General features: G+C 43.9%; 3 protein-coding genes across 6 annotated transcripts; 1 reads left to right on the top strand and 2 right to left on the bottom strand.

Moving 5' to 3' along the window:
• Nucleotides 1-10: 10 nt before the first annotated feature.
• pdcd11 (programmed cell death 11) lies at nucleotides 11-14,626 on the bottom strand. 3 transcript variants are annotated; one of them, XM_030432420.1, is made up of 36 exons: nucleotides 14,506-14,626; nucleotides 13,921-14,074; nucleotides 13,529-13,675; nucleotides 13,196-13,360; nucleotides 12,825-12,986; nucleotides 12,595-12,715; nucleotides 12,324-12,499; nucleotides 12,034-12,141; nucleotides 11,666-11,878; nucleotides 11,414-11,538; nucleotides 11,255-11,315; nucleotides 10,300-10,446; nucleotides 9,952-10,203; nucleotides 9,735-9,860; nucleotides 9,451-9,645; nucleotides 9,133-9,303; nucleotides 8,810-9,023; nucleotides 8,572-8,718; nucleotides 7,768-7,880; nucleotides 6,905-7,395; nucleotides 6,682-6,744; nucleotides 6,415-6,511; nucleotides 6,160-6,249; nucleotides 5,892-5,994; nucleotides 5,631-5,808; nucleotides 5,415-5,471; nucleotides 4,070-4,192; nucleotides 3,794-3,916; nucleotides 3,482-3,653; nucleotides 3,056-3,181; nucleotides 2,815-2,964; nucleotides 2,436-2,686; nucleotides 1,424-1,592; nucleotides 1,128-1,281; nucleotides 750-915; nucleotides 11-574 (listed from the first exon to the last, which is right to left on the bottom strand). In XM_030432420.1, the coding sequence occupies exons 2-36, from the start codon at nucleotides 14,026-14,028 to the stop codon at nucleotides 403-405; spliced, it is 5,436 nt and encodes a 1,811-aa protein (XP_030288280.1). In that variant the 5' UTR covers nucleotides 14,029-14,074; nucleotides 14,506-14,626; the 3' UTR covers nucleotides 11-402. The 3 variants fall into 3 exon arrangements, with proteins under 3 accessions (XP_030288280.1, XP_030288296.1, XP_030288288.1); XM_030432436.1 differs by having other exon boundaries at nucleotides 2,815-2,961; XM_030432428.1 differs by having other exon boundaries at nucleotides 14,541-14,624.
• A 78-nt stretch (nucleotides 14,627-14,704) lies between these two features.
• atp5md (ATP synthase membrane subunit k) lies at nucleotides 14,705-16,231 on the top strand. 2 transcript variants are annotated; one of them, XM_030435293.1, is made up of 4 exons: nucleotides 14,705-14,815; nucleotides 15,711-15,817; nucleotides 15,916-16,009; nucleotides 16,109-16,231. In XM_030435293.1, the coding sequence occupies exons 2-3, from the start codon at nucleotides 15,731-15,733 to the stop codon at nucleotides 16,003-16,005; spliced, it is 177 nt and encodes a 58-aa protein (XP_030291153.1). In that variant the 5' UTR covers nucleotides 14,705-14,815; nucleotides 15,711-15,730; the 3' UTR covers nucleotides 16,006-16,009; nucleotides 16,109-16,231. The 2 variants fall into 2 exon arrangements, with proteins under 2 accessions (XP_030291153.1, XP_030291164.1); XM_030435304.1 differs by having other exon boundaries at nucleotides 16,089-16,228.
• taf5 (TAF5 RNA polymerase II, TATA box binding protein (TBP)-associated factor) lies at nucleotides 16,230-21,742 on the bottom strand. Its single transcript, XM_030435281.1, has 11 exons — nucleotides 21,301-21,742; nucleotides 19,919-20,150; nucleotides 19,479-19,794; nucleotides 19,216-19,379; nucleotides 18,821-18,956; nucleotides 18,604-18,724; nucleotides 18,373-18,502; nucleotides 18,000-18,164; nucleotides 17,438-17,615; nucleotides 16,969-17,146; nucleotides 16,230-16,842 (listed from the first exon to the last, which is right to left on the bottom strand). The coding sequence occupies exons 1-11, from the start codon at nucleotides 21,719-21,721 to the stop codon at nucleotides 16,628-16,630; spliced, it is 2,256 nt and encodes a 751-aa protein (XP_030291141.1). The 5' UTR covers nucleotides 21,722-21,742; the 3' UTR covers nucleotides 16,230-16,627.
• Nucleotides 21,743-22,031: the final 289 nt, after the last annotated feature.

Genomic DNA, 22,031 nt, shown 5'->3' with positions numbered 1-22,031 from the left:
TGCTCCCACAAATGTGTAAAGGGACCTTTAATGAATCCATTTCAAATGCAGTCACAACATTGATTATTCTCTTCACAGCTCACATTCGCTCTTATACAAAATAGATGAAAATGACTTTGATGAAATGTTAAATATAAGCTTTTTTCTAACATTGATAGAGGATCACAACCCCCTTTACAAAATGTTTGTTGTGTTCTGCAACATTACAGCATCAAACCCACACTATCAGGAACTGAAGTCCACAACAATAAAAAAAAAGCTAAATTACAAGTTGATCTTTTTAAGGTGGAACCTGTGCGAGCATCAGGACACCTAAACCTTGTGAGGCTCAAACAGAGTTCAGCATACTGCAGTCCACACACACACACGCACAATGTGTGTATATTTGTGTGTATCTGGTCATTAGTTGGCAGCATCAGTGCCTTTAGCCTCGACAAACTCCATGGCCTTCTCTTTGACGGCCTGGATGCTCTGCGGGGTGCCGTGCTTCTTCTCGTACTCCAAGTAGCGCTTGAAGAAGAACTTGATCTTCTTCACCGACACACTCAGGTGGATGACGCGATCAAAGAGCGCCCTGCAGGAGACAGGATGTTGGAATATACAGATTAATTCAGCTTGTTAATGTCAGTTTTTATTATGTACGTCATTGTGGCTGACTAGATTATTTTGGGTTGCATATTCAACCACCTATTTATGAACACAGCCTTAAGGAATGAAACAAAATGTGCTAGAAAGCAAAGCAAGCTCACCGGGCGTCCTTCTGCGATCCATGTTTGACCATGAGGTCGATGAAGACGGACCAGAGGTCTGTGCGTTTCGGGTAGCTCGTCAGGACTTTGTCAAACATGGCGCGACCTTTCTCTGCATCACCATAACGGAACTCCAGCTGAGCGAACTTGCCGATGACATCCACACCTGAGAGGAAGCATGACAATATGTAAAGGTTAAAACCTGTGGAGACGCTCAGCTGGGACAGGGAAACAGAACAGTCACTCTGACATAACACAGTTTCAAGGGATGAGATCTGGCTGCTTTCGGTCAATAGTGGGTGTATAGGTCAAAAATACAAATATAGACCAAACTGTCTTGTGGCATTATGTCTTCAGTGTTTAAACAGGCCATCTTACTTTCTTTAGAGGGCAGACTCTTCAGCGCCCTCTGCAGGAGAGCACTAGCAGCGTCACTCTGACCCTGCTGGAGCAGGAAGGTGCCGTAGCTCAGCCACACTGCCTTATTCTGACGGAAACGCTTCACCATCGTCTTATACAGGCCCTCCGCCTCCTGGATATGACCATGAGAACACAGCACAGATGACACACCGTAATTAAGACATTCAGATATCAGTGGCAACAGAAGACAGTATTTCAGCATCAGTCACAACACGTGGGCGGGATGAGTAAAGTAAACAGTCAGTCGATCGGACCTTGATCTTGTCGGACTTTGCGTAGATGTCAGCCAGCTGCTGGTACACGGGCATGGGCTCACAGAACTGCAGCGCACGCTCAAACACCTTCTTTAGGCTCTCCTCCGTTCCGTACATGTTCTCCAGGTTCAGCAGGGCCACCCACACATTCAGCTTCTCCTGCTCTTCTCTGGAACCAACACGGAGGAGATTTCACAAAAAATACGACCAACTGTTAATACGAAGTGTCTTCATCAGTTAACAAAACCTCGTATGCAAACAAAGTAAGCATATTTCGATACACAGCTTAAGGCAGAAAACACAATTCAATGAAAATTACAGCATTTGTACAACATTTTAAGAGTAAAATTCAAGCACTGTCAAGGTATCAAAACCAAAGATTTCTGGACTCTTAAAGTCTTTATACAGGATTTTTTAAAAAGGTGCTTTAAGGTGTAGTTTAGGGAATACATTATAATCAGAAGACAAAGATCTATAAATAAACAAACTCTTTGTTTTCATGACTGAATAAGCAAACTGACCTTAAAGGACAACACAGCTTCATCCTGTATTACTTTGTTTATATATGGCGGACCCTGCCACCTTTCTAGCTTCAAACAGTGTTCTGGAGACCTTATTTTCCTCTGAGAACAGCTTGTTTATTCAGTTATGGTAAAAAATACATCTATGAGTTTGTATTAATACCTCATTAATATTGTAAATATTAAAATTCTGATTTTGAATTTATTCTCCAAAACTAAATGGTTCCCCTTGAAACGTTGTCCAATTTTAACGCCAGCAGACAAACAAATATTATGATGGGATTGTACTTAAAATATTAAAACACTTTTTGTTTACATCAGTGATTGTGTAGATTGAAAACAAGCATTTTTCAAGAATTGTATTCGAGCATTTACCGAACTTTCAAGACTTTGCAGAAGCCCTGATATTATTTTTACTTTCAGTTTCAAACTTTCTGGTGGTCGCTGTAAAATAAATGTTTCATTTTTGTTTCTCTCACACAATCACTCACCTGAAGGAGATGGTTTTGAGGGCCCTCTCGGCCACGGCGCGGGCCTGTTCGATCTGTGTGGCCTGCAGATGGTGAGCCATGTACTGCAGCCAGAGCAGGGAGCTGTTGGGTGAAGCAAGCAGCAGGCGCTCGAACGCGGCCGCATCCTCTGGCCGCAGGCTGGGATCCATCAGCTGAGTCTCCCGCTGTACCAGGGCCTTCTCTGCTGCCTTTTTCTCTTCCTCAAGCTCATGACGAGATTTCTTCTTGGGCTGGCAGACAAGAAAAGACAGGAACATTTTTAAATATAGATCAGCGATCATCCTTGAGGTGCATACGGAAAAAAACAATGACAGAATGTTGCATCCCTTTAACAATCATAGGATTAAGCTCTGCTCACTTTACTGCTTTCGTCTTGGTCCTCGCCATCACTGGAGTCCCCTTCCTGCACCGCTGCAGAGGCAGGCTTCAGGGCGCTAAGTCCCACATCCCAGGAGAAACCTGCTGCCACCTGCAGTCTGGATGGACCTGCTGAGCTTTGAGTCACCTGCTGAGACAGAGAGAGGAGGTGGAATCTATTTTACAGGCTCTGAATAAAGATATGACAGACAGATCTGCAGAGCATTCTCTGACTCGCTTACTTTCACAGAATCAGATTTGGGATCTTCCTCGTCTTCCTTATCCTCCTCTTCTCTGAAGTACACCTCCACTCCGCTGTCGTTGTCATCACTCTTTGATTTCTTTGTTTTCTTCTTCTTCGTTGGTACCTGGCAAATAAACGAGGCATAAAAAATGAGTGCTTCAGTGACTTCGGGATATTAAATCTGCAGAGTATGCAGAGTTTAAGGCCAAGAATCAAAGCAGCAGTTATTACCGTCAGACCGAAGGATAATGAATGATTGATAACGGAAGAAGCCATTGATCTATGTGGAAGTGGTTTGAGCTCTGTTCACCTCCAGGACTTTACCAAGATTAAAGGCTGAATACCGAGTCATCTTCAGCATCTTTACTGTTTAATGTAAGGCAGTTTGATGTGAGAGTGAGAGGAAGCGGAGGCCGTTTGCTACCTGTTCGCTCTCAGGCAGGGCGCGTTTCTTCATCTTCTGCTGATCATCGTGTTTCTTCTTCTCCTGTCCGGTCAGGCGCAGCGGCAGAGCGAGGGATTCTGGAAGGATGTCCGGCTTCCCGGTGTCCACTGGGAGCAGGGAGAGGTTGACCAGCTCCTCCTCTTCGTCAATTCTGAGGACAAGAACAGAAAGAGACCAGCATGACCATCATGCTCTTCTTGTTTGTCAAAATCACCTTCTGACAAACACGTCTTAGTCTTTTCTTACTTTCTTCTTCAAGACACCGAGGGGGGGGGGCACGTTTTATTTTACCTGAGGATCTTGGTAGTGAGAAGGGTGTTGGGAGGGAGGTGATCACAGAGGACCTTGTGGTTGCTGACAAAGTATTTTGTGGACTGCTGAAGTTGTGCTCTCCCTGTGATGCTCCTTGACAACCTGGAAGAAAGATATGTGAAATCAGAATGCCCTCAGTAGCAGGAGAGAGGATATGTGTCACTGAACCCTCTACCCTTAAAACTGCACTTTCAAGAAAATCATATTCCATTTAGAAGTTCATGTTTCAGTGGTGGCTGAATTTCCTGCTGTTACCTGATGAAGACACCCTGCTCTCCCACAGACTTGACGTAGCCTCTGATGAGCTGACCTGCCTTCAGTGTGTCTATCGACAGAACTTCAGGGTCCTTCGCTGGTTTGGCCTGCTGTGGGTTCAGCCTGGAAGAGCAAAGCTACGGTCAAACACATGTTATCTAACACTTGCCCAAAGCCACAAGAAGCATATGGAAATTGTATTACCATGGGACCGCATGCGATTTAGAAATGAACTGTCCTACATCAGTGTTTCATTTGGGGGGCACTCGCATGAGATATGCAAAGTCTGTATCTAATCCGATTATGATGACTTCATCCTCCAGGATAAGATGTCATGGCACCATACGTAACATCGGAGTTTCAGAAACAGTATATGTTCTTCGGCAGCCACATCAATTTATAGTGTATAGACATGTTTCTGCCGCTTTCTGCACAAATTTTGGGCCAATCGCACTGAAAGCATCTGATGCCTGTGCTTTGAAGCCTGTCTATTGTTTTAAGAGAGATGCGATTCACAATATCATCACGTGACATCTGCGCTGGGATAAATATGGTGGGTAATAGGAGCAGTGTTGGGCAGTAACGCAATACTAAGTAATTTTGTAATGTCATTACTTTTTCCCAGTAAAGAATAGTGTAAGGGATTAGAATTTCAATATCAGTAATAATATGAGTGACTATGTTACAAGAACTTGACTTGTTTGTTGTCTGAGGTAGGCTGTCAGGGCAGGCACCGTCGGTTACTAGCCAAAAAGCTCAAGGATGGAGGACGAGGAGAGAGATACATCTCAGTGAGTTTGTCTCAGTCAAAGATGGAAAGAAAACTGTTCAGACGCAAACTTTAAAGATTAAAGAATCATTCATTTACAAATTACGTTTATAAATGTATATCTGCTTGTATATATCTTAGTGTACATGTGTATGAGCGGACATATGTGTATACACATTCATTCATTCATTATCCATATCAGGTGTATAAACATCAGGAGAATTGTTTTGGTTTTGTTGTAATCGTAATCTTACATTTTATTCATTAAATGGCTTAATTATGTGTTTATTCTAATTAATTTATTGTTATTTTTATTTATTATTTCATCAATCTTTATTCTTTATTCTTTATTTTTATTATCTTCGTTGTGTATCATCTATCCTTTGTTGTCTGTTAAGGAAACAACAAAAATCATAATCAAATTTCTTTTTTTTATAACTTCCGGACAGATCGGCACAGAATTTAGATTACAGACGTCCTCTGAAATGATCACAAATTAGTAGAGGTCCTGAGCGAAAAGGGCCGTGGAAAGACTTCGTTACAGAAACTCACATGTACAATAAAACTCTCTCATACCTTGATGGACGTAGAGACAACTGCCACTTGTCATTTTCACTCACAAGAAGGAAACACCTGAGGCAAAAGAGGAGGCGAAGAATTTCAATTTAAATCTGCATTTCAGCAATCAAAACAGTTTGTAATTGAAATCGAACACCACAAGGAATCAGTCCGGCTGTGTGCAGTACATGTAAAAAGTCTTGACAGCCAAAGGTCGCTGCTCCACCTACTGACCTGATGAGCTGATCCTTGCTGTACCCGTCGAGAGGGTTCGGCCTGTAAGCATCAGCCAGTTCAGTGACGGCGACCGTCCCCGAGCCGCCAAAGGGAAGTTTGACCTGGAGGCCGACCTGTGGGTGAACGTTAGTCACCATCCCCAAAGTAATGCTGCCTTTCTCCAGCTTGTGGACACCTGGAGGATGAAAAAAGATTAACACTGAAATGAAACAGCGCGTGAAGTGTAAAGATGTGAAGACATAAAAGAGCTTCTCTGACCTGTGAGTGACAGCACGAAGCGTTGCGGTTTGGAGATCACTTCCACCACTTTGCCGCGGACTGCTTGACCCAGCTTGAAGAGTTTCTCTGGGTGGCCCCCGTCCTGAAAAGAAACAGGGTACATTTAATTTTCTCTTAATTTAAAGGGGCACACCAACAATTTCACATATGAAGTTCAGCATCCTCATTATAAGGAGAGGAACTTTGTTGGTGTGTCCCTTTAATCTAAAACAACCTGGATGGATACAGTAGATAGTGTCAAACTTACTTTTGGATCAGTGATCATGGCCAGCAGTTCAACAGTCCCAGTAACACACGGATCAATGGTGACCTCCAAAGACTTCCTCTGTGGATGAAACTGCAGACAGACACATAAACGGAATCAAAACCTCCACTGCAGTCTGGCTCCCCTGAAGTTTTCTTTATATACTTTTTATTTTTCACCTTATGATCATTTGACATTTTGTGGAAACTGCCAGGAAGAAATAAAGCAAGTTACTACAGGCCGATGAGCTCGACTCACCTTTGATACAAAGCATGTAATTTCTTCCCCAACCTTACAGCTGTTCAGTTTTTCTTTCGCTGTAACTGGTTTGAAATCTTTACTCTCATCCAGTTTGCTGCAGAAAGGAAGGGAAACAATGAACAAATGTGTCAGAGTGGAAACGACAACAAATAAAAGGCAGCAGACAACACTAACTGAACTGTAAATTTACTCTAGGAATTGTGCAGTGTACTATAATAATGTTAACGATATTTACAATGTACACTGAAATGGCTATGCAGTTACCTGGGTATAAGTGTGAGCTCAGGGATGTTATATGTGAATTTGGGATGGGAGAAGGGCAGGAATCTGAAATGTTTACAAAAAAATACATTAAAATCTTCACATTTATCTTTTTTCATTCACATTGGCTTTATGATTAAGAACAGAATAAAAACAACATGAAAGAAGTAGGAACAAACGTCGATACAAAATGTTTATTCTAACACGCAAAAGTCAGAATATGTACTTGTGACTGGAGGCTTCTCGTCCTCCGATGACCCTGGCGGTGACCGTGCTGCCGACTTTAACCGAAGACGTGGGGAAGGATCCCACAATCACACCTGTGGCCTCCTTTACCTCAGACACGTGCACGCTGGCTGTGCTTCCGTCCTCGAGTGTGACCTGGATGGAGGCAGGCTTCACCGTCTTTACTTTACCCTGCACGATGTCACCGAACTGGTGACCCTTCTGGTTTTCCGAGGTCGTGCGCGGCCTGTTCGGCGCACTGCGCTGCCAGGACACTAGAGGGAGCCCCTGCAGCTCCTGACAGCTGGCTTCTATAACCTCGACAGACAAACTCATCCCCGTTTTCAGCTTGTTTGACTCGGACAGGAATATCTCGTTCAGGTGGCTCCTGGTTTGGATCACAGTTAGCTGCGCCGTATCATGAAGTGAGATGACAGCAAAGTCTTTGTCGATGTGCTGCACCAACGCTGTGTACTTTGAGCCTTCAGTTAACTGTGAACATACAAATGGAAACACAGATAATGAAGGTCAATAACTACAAGAAATTGTGATGATCTGACTCTATACGAGTGCCCTAACATCTACATACGGAGTCCTGAGAGGCGAGTAACTAAAACAAAGTCTGGCGATCCATTTACAATTCAACTATTCTTTTTTTCCCTATGTTTTTCTCTACTTGCCTCTCAGGGCTTTCATACGTTCCCAATAGATTTGTGTGAAAGTGTGTGATGTTTGGCTGCTGCAGAAAAATCTGTGCTGGTAAAAGCATGTTTAGTCGAACTATCTACAGTACAGAAAACGTCCATGTCTATCAATGTCATCGCTTTGAAATAACAACATTGCGCTGAGAAACGTAATACTTACAGATTTCTTCTTCCCCACCAGTTTGGAAAGGATGGACACGTGGATACATGACGACAGGATGTCAATATGGAGGATGACTGCAGTGACTTTCTGTCCAGGGGACAAGTTCACACCTGGAAACATTACAGCCAACAGAAAATTACATCACTTGGTGTGTTTTCTGTGAGAGGTGTGAAACACTGGTTTTGATAAGTTCAGACTCACAGGTAAAGAAAAACTCACAGGTAAAGAAAAACAAAAAAACACTACATTACAGTACACATGTTTGAGTTGATTTCATGAGGAGCATCATAGAATCGCTTTGAGGTAAAAGGGCCACACCAACAATTTTAGACATGAAGATCAGTTCACCAGATATAGTCAGTATTACTCAACAGCTGTGGCTCCAAAGAGAGCTCTCTTAAATCAGATTTCAACTTGGGCTTGATGAAATGGGCGTACACCAGTGTCTACCAAAAGAAGCTGTTGAATTTTGGGAAATGTAGAAGTTTTGAAGTTGGACCCCAACTATGGACTAAAAGTCAGGGAGTGAGTCTCGATCTCATCAAAGTCCCCTAAACCATATGGAAATGCAATACTTTATCACTCGGACACCCATCTTCAATAATGCAGTAGCATCTTTGACCATATCATTCTGGTTGATGCAAACGTAACATAAAAAGCTGATGCAAGTCCGTTTCTTTGATGCTTGCCAAGACATTGCAAGAAATTCAAGTGATGGCAAAGACTTTTGTTAATGTCATGGAGGAGTGAAATGTTAAAGAATGTCATTCAAATTTCAAATGCACCTGGTTGGATACATACCCATGACATGGTGCTTGGTAGCCAGTATGGTAGCACTGGCCATATCGTCTGACTTAAAGGTGGCACCACTGTCTGTTGTATCTACAGTCAGCTTCAGCTTCTGGCCGACACACAGAGCAGCCAGCTGCTGGCGGAGGTCACTGACATCTGAGGGTGAAGACAGGGATAATGAATGTCAAATTAAGATTCTAATTTTTGTCGAATCTACTTGCAATAGGTGACCATTCAGCCGTCATACCTCTCACTGCTAACATTTCGGTCACAGCTCTCTTCTCCTGCAGACCATTAATGAGTCTGGTCTGGGCGTCACCCTCTGGAGGTATGACCTCGGAGATCTTCAGCGTGACCAGGAAACGCCGCTTCTCCTCATCTAGGTTGGTCACTTTAGCCAACACCGTCTGGCCCAGCTGGAAGGCATTTGTCGTGTCTTGGATGAACTTGTCGGTCATGGCCTAAAAGAAAAAGCAAAGCAGAGGAAGAATTTGTGCCAGGAAAACAAACAGCGAGTTAGGAGGTAGAGATTTTCAGGTTGGAGGATGCAACACAGCGCTCTTTACTCACCGACTTGGGTGCGAGACCAACAAGGCCGTATGGGAACTCTACAAAGACGCCATAGGACATGATGTTTTTGATCCAGCCAATCAGCTGCATTCCAACGGTGACTTCGGAGAAATCCTTAGCAACCACTCCTTCCTCCAGGGACCATCTCACGGTTGGTTTCTTGGTGAGAGCCTTTAACAGAGGAGCAGCTAAGGAAAACAGGAACAACTACCCGGCTGCTCAGAGTTCAAGACCACCAAAAATGATTCAGATTAAGGGTTGACTATTCAGTTGTGACAAGGTTCACATAAAACTCCAGACTCTTTATGAACAGGATACAATATTCTGCTTGTTCTTGCTGTAGCACATGAGGTTTGAGATGTTGTCTCCCTCCTGAAGGTTCTCCCACAGCAGAGGGCAGTTGGACACGTGATCGGATAGGTGCATTGTGGGTAGCACGGCACGGTTCTCATCAGGGAGGATGGCCACCTCCAGGCCGTTGACTGACTTTTTCAGCACCCTCGCCTCCACTCTCTACATCACATGAACAAACACGTAGAGGTCATATTCTGATAAACTGAGATGGGTGAAAGAGAACGAGACGCATGAAGTCAGTGACTTACCTTCCCCACCTCACAGTCAACCTGGGGCTTGGCAGATTCCCCGGTGTCTCCTTCAACCGCAGCCTTAAATGACAGCAGCATCTTGGCCTTATCGGGGTCACACTGAAGAACTTTAGCCTTTAGCACCTGCACATTCAACCAAAACAACTCATCAGATGACAAATAGTTCACCAAAACACCTCTGATCGTCTCTATTCGTGGACTTTGATCTTCTCACCTGGCCCACATAGAAGACCTCCTCTGGGCTGATGATGGGCTCTGAGCTGAGCTCGCTGAGCGGCACCAGGCCCTTGACGCTGTTGTAAAAACGAACAATGCAGCCAAAGTCTTTGATGCAGACGATGTAGCCGTGAGACACGCGGCCAGGGTGGGCATCGGCATAGCTGAGGAACAACGGCAGGGTGCTCTCGACCAGGGCCTTCTTTCTGGTCAGGTACAGCTTCTTGTTCTCAGCCTCGACTGACAGCACCTGAAGGAACACAACACACATATGAGAGACGATCTTAGAGCTTATTCTCTTGGTTTCTCTCAGTGGCTTTAAAACAAAGTGGAGAACCGGACTGACCCGACATTTGATCTTCATGCCCTCCACGTACTTCTTCTCCGGGTTCTTAAGGATGATATCAGACAGGTGAGTCCGGGGCACCAGGCCTTTAATGTGGTCAGACAGATGCACCACCATGCCGTGATTCAGCAGGACTGACACTTTCCCCTTGGAGGGAGAGACACATGGAAGGAAGACAATGGGAAAGGGCGAGAGCAGAATGAGACAGGAGAACAGAAGCTAAACAGCACAGCACTGACGTAAACCAACCAATTTTTTAACTTTTGTACCTTTGGACAGAGCCTGGTTAACTGTTTACCTGCGTTTCCAGTATTAACACATTCTGGTATTAAATTTGTTTGAGAAAGAGCTGCAACAATAAGCCGATTCGTCGATTAGTTGATAGACAGAAAATTACTCGCTAGCTATTTTTTTAACCAATTAGTTTTCTGTCATTTTTCAAGGAAAACTGTCAAACGTTTGCTGCTTCCAGCGACTAAAATGTAAAAATGATCTGCTTTTTGTGGTCATTTGTGATCGTGAATAAAGAGTCTTTCTGTTTTGGACTGTGGGCTGGAGGAAAAAAAAGCAATCTGAAGATGTCACTTTAGGCTCTGGGTCATTATTAGCAGAATCTTTAACCATACTTTTGTCATTTTATAGACTTAACGATTGATGGTTAGACAATATTCACGGATAATGACAGTTATTGTTAGTAGCAGCCCTACTTAAAGATGCAAAAAGAAGAATTTTTATGCAAAAATCTTTAAGAACTCAAAAGCTGGGAAAACCTCCTCTTCCTAATAGTAGAAAAACAAAACAAGTTTGCCTAAATAAACAGTACACAGAAAAAACTGGTTCATAAAAGACCTAACCTCATAAGGGACGGCTCAACCTGATGTCATATTGTATCGTTTAGCCATTTAGAAAAGAAGCTTTAACTGATTCTTCAAGCAACGGGACACTTTATTCTCACCTCTACAACCTGACCAGCCTGAAGATCCTGGTATCTAAAAAAAGGCCTCTCAATAACGCTCCTGGAATCAAGACAAACAAGGGTCGTCAATACATCAGAGTAGAACAGTGAGGTCCATGCTTGTTATGGAACATGAAGCATGGGCGAGGTGCTACGTACCTGCGCAGACTGGCAAAATGGATTTGGTCCATGGCGCTGAAGTCCAGGATCCTGCAGGTGTGCTCAGGCATGGCCAGCACCCTGTTCTCATTAGAGGGCTCACTAGACTCCTTCATGTGGTTCCTCTGTCAAGAAGAAGAAATCAAGTTATCCTCCAATGACTCCAATGCTGAGTCAGCAGAAAGCATCCATAGCATTAATTCTTATACAGTCAAAGTAGGTTGAAATATTTACAGCGTCGCTCTAACTCACGTGTACAAAGGCCATCGTTTCGTCGGGCAGCTCCAACATGGCTCCGGACATGTGGTGCATGGTGGTCATCTTGCAGTCCTTCACCACCTCACCGATGCGGTCACCTGCAGCAGGAGAGGGGTCAACGACGGACCCGGCCTGAACGAGGTAGCTGCGCAGGCTCAGGGCCACCAGGCGGGTGGACAGCTCCACGTACAGAACACGGGCCTGCACCTGGGTGGACGGACGCAAAACAGGGTTAGCCTGCAACGGTCGTACTCTGCACTGAAATAACACATAACCGGTAACATGGATCCCATAGGCATCCCGAGGACATGCCCACAGTCTCAGAAAAACAAAATCCATGTGCCAGGTCAGGTCAGTTTTACCTCGGCTCCCTCAGTGTAGCTGGATGTCTGCTCTGGCTCCATGTGGAGAAAGTCCACGTGGCCACTGAAGGAGGTCAGGAAGCTCAGGATCAGACCGTGTTTGGTCACCTGCAATACAAACACACACACTTCATTAAAACGACACACGGCAACCATTAAAGGTGTGATCACAACTGTAATGGGGTCCAATATTAGATCATTCAATATTCATATCCCCAAGAGAAGATACACTTACGTTATTCTAATATTACAATTGCAAACAGCATTACCAAAATAAAAGCCGTCTCTACCTTTTTGATGGTAGCTTTGACCAGAAGACCAGGCAGCAGGTTGGTGAGGTTCCAGCCCTGCTCGGATTCAGCAAAGGCCTGGGCGAGGGTCGAGGAGCTGACAGAGAGACGGGCCACTCGCCCGTCGTTCTTTACTTCTTCCACTTGTGCCGTCACATACTGACCGACTTTCAGCTCTGTGCACAAGAAAACACGCACATGTAAACGATGAAAATGAAAAGACGCAGATTATTTTCGTAGTTTCTCGGTAAGCGAAGTAGTACTTTCATACCGTCTTGGTCGTTTTGTTTGTCTTTTGCTGCCGTCTTGGGCAGGAAGGCTTTGGTTCCACCGATGCCGATGTCAACGATGTAGCCGTGATCCTCCACACTCTCCACACATCCACTCAAGACCTGAGTTAACACACAATAACAACGTGAATAACGAAACACTGTTGGACAAAAACAGGAATGTTGAATGTTATAATTTTCTAAACCAAGTATTTCCCTGAAGCTGACTCACCATGCCTGCTTTCAGAGAGCTCGAGGTGAGAGCCTTGTTGATCAGTTTAGGATTGACCGACAGCTGGATGCTGGGAGAGCCTCCTTTGGCAACATCCAGCTTGGCGACCACACACCTGATCACCATACCAGGGTGGAAGAGGTGAGGCAGAGAGCAGATCTCCTGTGAAGAGAAAGTACAAGATCCACCTCTTAGACATCACAAGATGCTCCGAAATATTAGTAATCTCTTAACATAAAACAGGTTAATGAATGAACCTTTGGTCTAATGTAGGTAACCATCTGATTCTAGACTCCACCGATCCAATAAAACCAAAACGAGAATGATTGCAAAGACAGTACGGACTGCATATCGCCGCTCCGCTAGCCTACCTCTGTATCGGCTGAATCCAGTTGCTCGCTGAGCAGCTTGGCGTACGCGTCACAGACGTTCCTGATGCTGAGGAAGCCCTGCAGGCCACAGGGAAGGCTCACCGTCACCTCAAAGTCTGCGACCTCCTTCACGCAGCCCAGCATCAGCATACCCTCCTTCACATTCTGGAAAATTAAAAAAAATAATAATTCAAAAACACGATCAATATCACGTCAGATGCTGTGCTGAAAACTTTTCTGATTCTCGAGAGTGTTACGGTGAAAATAATAACATTAAAAAAATCTATTGACACATTCAAAATACCATATGTTGGTTTTTGAGACGTGTACTACCTTGACATGTAGAATCTCCACACACTTGGCTGCTGCGTTCAGCATCAGACCATCTTCTTTATCTTTGCCCGTCTTCGGCTTCTTGAGCTTCTTGCCGTCATCCTTGCCTGCTCCCTTTCTTTTCCTAGCTTCCGCCTGTTCGTTCGACTGCAAGAGAGAAAAAAAAAACTGTCATTACCTCAGGGGGACTTTTTACTGATACCTCGTAAGTATACAGTACTTCACTACGTAATATGTGAAGGGAGAGGATGGTGTGGAAAGATGACTCCACAGTGTGATTACTTTGTGAAGACGCTCTTTGTTGGGCAGAGCCACGTAGCTTTCTCAATTCCAGATGCTCAAACATGTATCACATTAGTATGGATACAGAAAGATGGGGAAGAGAACTCTACCTGGAACAAGTTGTCCACCTCTGTCCGCTGCACCACTATTTTGCTCTCAGTCTCGGTGGGTTTCTTCGCTGTCCCTCCTCGAGGGAAGTCTTCCTCCATTGATGCCATGTGTGATCACAGTCACTAAACTGCTTCTCTCAAAACCGTGTTATTGCTGTTATTGGAAAATGTAAGTTATGTGAAATGACAGACAAACTCGATCATCGTTTATACTTGGTCACTATTGTGTTCAGGTGTTAGAGAAGCATACGTCTCAACTGTAAAAAACAAATGATGGAAGCCACAAACAGTAGCTAGTCTTTCTTAATCAGACCTCGGTTTGATTTATCACATGCACACAAAGCGATTATAACCAACTGGAGAACTATAACCAAGTCCAGTAAGATCAGCTGTAAGACAGCTGCACGTTAAGGTAGCCCTCAAAATGCACGAGACAACATTAGCTATCGTATTTTAGCAGTATGGCTAAACATAAAGCGAGCTTGCCAGCAGACAGAAAAGAAGTTGAGACTGAGATACACTCGATCTAGATTTAAACAAATACTAAATTGTTCTTAAGGCGTTTCAAATGAAACGTTTCCTTACATTAAAATCTCCGGCTTGTTGGCATCAAAACTCACATGTTGTTCAGCAACACGCCATGATCGTAACCCGGAACAAGATGGTTGAATGGGCGTGTCATGGATTGCCCAATCACAGACAAGAAAGAATGACTGGCATCATCTTCAGCCAATCCGTGGCCGTTTGAGACTTCGATTTTGAGTGGCATAATTTTGGCCCAATAGAAACACAACCCTGGATTGGTGAGACTAGGCGGGATTTCCTTGTGAATTTAGCATCGCGGCCTCTCCTGAAGGACACTATTCTGTCAGCACAGGGGTCGAGTGTGGCTAAGGTAAGTCACAACACATGTAGAAAACAATTAAGCGCATTCTCTTCAATGCGTTTAGAAATGGTGAATGGTACCAGTGTCATCTTTAAAACGCGTCTTTTACGATGTACTGTGTAGCTAGCGCTCTGAAAGTTAGATGAGATGGCAGGCTAACCTAGCGAGCTAACGTCAACCTGGTACAAAGTGTGCTAGCTAACAAGCTCTGCAGCTTTGACCGATGAAAGTCAGTTGAATGAAATGCCTGCTATTAGTGTACCTGTCAACCAAAACGTCTTTGACCTTCTAGTGGGTTTAAAAGAATATTGCACAGTAGCATATCTCTCAGGGTGTTGACATAGTGGATTTTACCAAAGTAACGTTAACAGTTAGCTAAGTAAGCATGTAAAGCCACCGACCATTAAATTGCACTAATTACTAACAATATTGCTACTAGCGTCAGTAGCTCATGTTTAAAGTCAAGAACTCTTTTATTGTTGTTGTCGTTGTGTGGCAGGTTAATCAAAATATTAAAACTTTGAAAAGCTTCTTGATATATTTCACTGGCTCTTTGGTTGAGTTGTCCCGCACTTGCTCCTGTCAAAGGTTAAGCCTTGCAATATTCAGTTGTAGGTTGTGACTGTAAGGTGCGCTTGCTATCTAAACCAGGCACTTTTCATTGTCAATTAAATCTGCTGATAATGTCGCAAATATCTTGGTTTGTTATTCTCATAGACGACCTTGAGAAAGACTTAACTGGAACTTCACTGACTGAAATCATGGCAATTAAGTGTCTATCGATATGATTAATCGTTTCAGTAGCACGCGTTTTTGTCAAACATACTGTTCCCAAGGTCAAAAATGAACTTGGTCATACTCTATATAAATAGTCACTCAATCATCTTTATTCTCCTTATGATAGGACCATTAACAATCAACATCATGGGAGGACATGACGCCGGAAGCCAGCACCAGTTCACTGGGATTGCCAAGCACTTCAACTCATATACAATCGCAGGAAGGAGGAACGTGAGTTGTGTGCAGCATAAGTAGAAATAAACTGCATTTTCTACAGCTGTCATGCCTATATGAATTTCTCATCACCCCATTTTTTTTCTTCTCTTTAGTGTGTTTTGGCAACATTTGCCAGCATATTGGGCTTAACCCTTTTCTTCAAACTGAAACCCAAGAAACAGGCTGCCGTCACAGCAAAGTGATCATGTAAGTGCATTACACTACCTACACCATATTACACTCCAGATCTGTGTTCTTTATCAAAGTATTACTCAATGAACTCAAGTGTCTATTGTGTCCTTACAGGTGTCCATTTTGACCATCGTTTTTCACGGCTGGGAGAGGAGGAAGCAGCTGGACGTGCTTGTAATAAAATATGAGTGTTTGATTTCCCTGTGTTAACAATAAAGAACATCTATGCCCAAAGTATAGAAAACACTTTTGTTTTATTTACAATGTAAGCCATTATAAAAGATTATGATACAGAAATGTCAGCCACATGTTGAGCAAAGCTGTACTCATGGCAGTGATTTAAAAAAAAAAACAGTCCTCAATCAGCAATGGCACTTTCCTCGGGTGAGGGGAATTCTGCAATGGATCAGCTTGATTTGGAGCCTGAACCAGTCAGAGGGCCGTAACACGAGATAACATAATCTAATTTTCAGCTTCATTCACAGCTAGATCACCAGTGGTGATGTGTTGATAACAGTTTTGTTTTATTCCCACTGCACGCAAAACCTCTTCAGTTACTTGCAGAGCTCGGGGACCAGATGTTTGCATCATTTCAAGTTTCATTAGATTATTTTCTCAAAATTCAATCATGTCTCATGGATTGTAGGCCCCAGCGGCCAGCAGCAAATTCCTGCGGGTGAAGTGAAGGTGTATAACAGGTGTGGATTTAGACATGTAGGTCCCCAGCAGAAGCTCCTGGGAGTTATCTTGTAGATGGATGTGTCCTGTAGCTGCTGTGAAATCATCCGTCTCTAAATCATCAAACGCCTTCGTAGCATCCCACAGACGAACTGTGTTGTCCATGGAGCCTAGACAAAAACGAGATTAAACGTCACTCCATCCGTAAATCTTCTCTACATCATATTTTATGTTCAACATGCATCCAGTATAACAAAGTTAACAGATGTTTAACTAAAAAGAGACAGGTCACCCACCGGATGCGAGGATCTCTCCGTCTCTGCTGAACTTGAGGGAGTAAATGGTGTCTGTGTGGCCTTTGAGCTCTCCGATCATGAGTCCGTGACCAATGTCCCACAGGAGAACTCTGCCATCAGTGGCTCCTGAAGCCAAGAACTTCCCATTGGGAGAGAAGGCTAGCGCATGGATAGGACCCTGTGGAAGATAAAGTTAAAAGACTGACTGCCATCTGTGCTGCAGTATACAAGCAAAAAATCTTCATCAGGAATTACAGAAGTTTTTGCCTACCGTAAAAAAAAAATTCTAAATCACAATATTTAACAGCTGGCTGGTTTGAGTTTTTTAAAAACTTAATTCTATCACTTAAGACATCAGATCATAATATGACTACTGACAATGTGCAACAACTGAAGCAAAGCCCTGTAAAATGGGTTTCCTGCTGAAAGGGAGAGCACAGATCAAGATGCTCCTCTGGTGATTCCTGACCTTGTGACCGGTGAAGATGCGGACGCAGTTTCCGGTGAGGACATCCCAGAGCCGGATGGTGCGATCGGACGACCCTGTGACGACATAATTGGAGTTGGGGTGGAAACGTGTGGAAGTGATATCAGCGAGGTGACCAGAAAACATCCGCAATGGCTGGTAGTGGTCTGTTGCCCACAGACTGTAGAGAGGAAGCACAACATAGACCATGGTTATTATACCAATATGAAATGTAGTCTTTGTTTGGTCATAGTGAGCATGAAGAGGTATGGATCTCTAAACTGACACGACCACAGGCCCCAATTTGATAAGAAGATTAGGGTTAGAAATAAAAACTAATGAAAAATACAAAACTATAATAACTATTACACCAATCACAGACATCTGCAGACAGATTTGCAACAGTGGGGTTGTAACGGTAAGAGGTTTTCACGGTATGATACTCTAGAATCACTGTTATTACAAAGTTATGATTATATATACATATATTAATATTATTACTATCATCAGTTTCAATGGAAAACAAAAGCTTTCACACTCATCAGTTGGTCCTGCAGTTTCTTACCGGGCAACTCTGTCATGTCCCCCAGAGATAAAATAGTACCCATGAGGGGAAAACTGGGTGTCCCACACAGGATAGTTGTGGCCTTTGTAGCCCACCAGACAAGTAAATGTTTGGAGGCTCCACAGCCTGATAGTACCATCTTCAGAACACGTCAACAAGTAGTTTCTGAAAGACAAAAGGAGGTCAGCAGGAACTATATGAGATATGTTTAGATGTAGATGCCAAAATATTGATGTCAACTTTGTGATATGAGACTGTACAGTGTGTTCAGCGTAATCATTTCAACTGTATCTTCAGGGTTAAATGTAGTAGTCAGTCCTCAGCTTGACTTCATGAAATATGCCATAAAAGTTACCAGTGAAACGATCTGTACCTGTCTGGACTGAAGCTGATGCCGTACACCGGGCCACTGTGTCCGTAGAGGATCTTTGACTCACTGGCCGTCTTCTCATCCATGATCCTCTCTAGCACGTCGTCGGACTCTTTGTCAATCAGATTCAAGTCTTGGGAGAGAAGAAAATACACGAGTCATGTTGAGGAAAGTCACAAGTACATCTAGCGATGTTGTCAGACATTCATCGGCGGTCACTTTCGCACGCTGTACCTGCCGCGGACTTGACCTTGCGCAGCTTCTTCGGCGTGACGCTCCACACCCGCACTGTAGAGTCGGCGAAGCCTCCTGCAATCAAGCTGGAGTCGTCTGTGAAGTCCACCGCTGTCAGACCCTGCAGGAGAATAAGTAGAAATGATCTTCTGCCACTGGCTTGAATGTGTCAACATTTCACACACATGGTGGGTTGCTGCGGTTATGAGTTATTTACCTGGTAAGCGTTAAGAAAAGAGTAGAAGCAGATGGAGGGGAGGTTATCTGGTCCCAGGCGGATCCTCTTGGTGGCCTCCTTCATGTACATGATCTTGTCCAGCTTGTCTGAATCCTTCAGTTCTGGTAGAGGTATCCTGAATAACAAGAAACAACATCATCCGTGGCTGACTGGTGGAGCCACAGTTTCAGCCTGCTTGGAGGTGAAAATGAAACAGTTTACATGCAGATGCTTGGAGGTTGTTGTTTTTTTTTTTTTTTTGAAGGAACAACATTAACTGTATACTACTGTGTGTGGATGAGTTATTTATTTAAATTCAGATTGGATGCTGATTTACAAGGTCTGACTTGAGTTGACTGACTGCACATTTAGCGCTTATGTACCGCTGTATCTACCTAGTCTGCGAGGGGGCATTAGGATCCTGCTTCTTGCTCTTGGAGCCCATGCTGTCCTTCTTGGGTTTCTTCTTCTTGGGTTTACCCTCCTCGTTCTCCGCCTCCTCATCCTCATCATCCAGAGGCAGCTCAATCTCTGGTTCCTTCAGCAGGCCGTAGTAAACCTAATTGAACGGTAACAAAACAGGAAGACGTTGTGAATTTAATAAAGTTGCTGACATTACGATCACAGCATGTACTGTACGTGCGTCGGCGCGTCCAACCTTAGCCTTATTAGCCTCACGCTTAGCCTCTCCAGCCAAGCTGCCAGACATGGCGTCGATCTGGCTCTTGCTGCGTGGCATGCCGTCGAAGATGTCGATGTAGAGGTGCTCCTGGATGATGTTCCAGATCTGGTTGTTCTGACGCTCCTGCAGGTGCCTCTTGAGCAGCTGGTAAGAGTCGCGGGAGATTCGCAGCACAAATTTGCTGGTGCGGAAGTCCAGCAGGGTCTCGTTGCCTCTCATGTGCTCCTTCTTGGTCAGGCTGGACAAAACACGCAAGTCGTCTTCGTAGTAGCACTCTTGATCCCCGCTGAACCTGGGACGCAGGGAAAAGAAAGAGGTGGGTTTTAATTTGAGTGTGCGAGGATTTAACGTTTTTAGACAAAATCAAGTGAGCGATCTATAGTTGAAAGGACATACAATACGTGGCAGAAACTCACTTTTCAAAGAACACCTTGGCCTCATTTTCATGATTGTTGTAGACCAGCTCCAGATACATGTGCACAAACAGCGGGTAGAAGACCTGGGACAGTTCTGCCCGGTGACAGTCCAAAACCGATTCTATGAACCTCTTCAGGCCACTGTAGTAAACCCCGTACAGCGCTGGGTCTCCCTGCTGGCTGTAAGCTGACAGCACCACGTTGACATCCGGCTGATCCTCACTGGGAGTGACTGAAAAACAAAACTGCATTTAGAGCTGCAACAATTACCTACTTAATTGATTAACGGATCAAATGGAAATAAACTGCAAACTATTATGATAATCAATGGCTTGTTTGAGTCTCTTTTTTCAGGAAAAATTTTGAATATTTGCTGGTTCAAGCTTCTTAAATGTGAGGATTTGCTGTTTTTATGTGTGACTGCTGGTTGGTCAATAGAAGGAATCTGAAAAGAACTTTCAGATTAACTGATAATGAAAATAATTATGAGCTGCAGCCCTTATTTTGTTGTTTGTAGTTGTTTATAAGGGTTACCTTACTGTTTTTTAAGGTAAAACACTTAAACAGCATTGAAGAGAGAGTGAGATGTGGAAGAATACCTCAGAGAAGCTAGTAAATGGAGTTTATTGTCAAACTTTCTTGACTTTTTTATGACAATCCTGTCTAAGAAGCACATTCTGTGCAATTACACTTAAACAGAAACACACACTGGAACTTGATGAAAGTTTTTGATAATTGTTTTGTTAAGCATCCCTACACTACAGGAAGACTACTGAACACATTAAAGGTTGTACACTCAATGACCAGTAGAGACCAAAGCAGCAGTTATTGATTATTTTCATTGTCAAGCTGTTTATGTGTTATTAAATGTCAGAAAATTGTGAAAAATGTTAATCAGTATCTCCCAAAGTTCAAGATGATGCCCTCAGATGTCTTGTTTTGGCCATAACCCAGACATATTTACATTACTGTCACAGAGGAGTGAAGGAACCTGAACATATCTACATTTGAGAAGCTGAAATACAAAAGTTTGACTTATTTTCTTTATAAAAAAGTTACTCAAACCAATTCATCTCTTATCTAAATAGTTGAACATTTATTTAATAGCTGACAAACAATCGATTAATCATTGCAGACTTGACCAGGAAGCATTTTGGCAACCCACACTGCTTTTGTGGGACTTGAGTGGAGGAGTTACATGGACACACAGCCCAGTAGTTTGTGGTACACTGTGTATTTTCATTAGAAGTACAGTAATATTAACTCTGCTGTAGTCTTGTGATAGTTACAATACTTGTGTCCGCTCGCACGTTGTGTCACAGTAACAGGAAACTTTGTGGTACAGTATTTCACGCTTCCAAACAACAGTAGCCCAGTTCTACCTTTGGTTGGCGCCTGAGCTGCAGCGGAGGATGAGACGGTCACCCGGCTCAGAAGAGAGCTCGCATCTTCTCCTTCCAGGTCCACGGTGCCCCCGGCACCACCCGAACCGGCCCCAGCGGAGTCACCTGCCTTCAGGTCCAATGCATCTTCCGGTAATCCCGCTTCACGACGCAAAATTTCGACGGACTCGGCCAGATTGTTCTTTCTGAGGAATTGCAGGACCGCCAACAGCGTCTGCTGGTCCTCCGGGGCTCCGGCCGGGGGTTTGTTACCTCCAGGGGCCGAAGCACTGGAGCCGGGGGGCGGAGAGAGGAGTCTGCCGTCGTTCGCATTATTATTTCCACCGCTATCTTCCGATGGTTCTGTTTTTATGTCTTTCTTTTCAACCGCGTCGACCAGACCACCTTGCACGGCCGCCATGTTCAAAATGAAATGCGCATGTGCGAGGTTCAAAAACGGAAAACGACGACCGTGCAAGATGAGCTCACCCGATTGGTTCTTAGTGATGCGGCGTCACGCTGTGTAGCGCAGAAGTCCCGCCTCCCTCGACGCCAGCATCTGTAAACTGGTGACTGTAGACCCAGCTGTGTAGACCAAATCTCCATTATTAAGTCATCATGTTATGATCACCAGGTTACATTCTGCCTTTATAAGCCTCAAATAAGATAGTTTCATGTTTACCAAGCACAACAGTTTGAAAGGGATGTCATTTTTATTCGCATTCGGCTCA

Source organism: Sparus aurata, chromosome 1 (assembly GCF_900880675.1).
Source record: "Sparus aurata chromosome 1, fSpaAur1.1, whole genome shotgun sequence".
Taxonomy (NCBI): Eukaryota; Metazoa; Chordata; class Actinopteri; order Spariformes; family Sparidae; genus Sparus; species Sparus aurata.
Note: the sequence above shows the minus strand (reverse complement) of the source record. Positions and strands in the feature narration are given on the sequence as shown.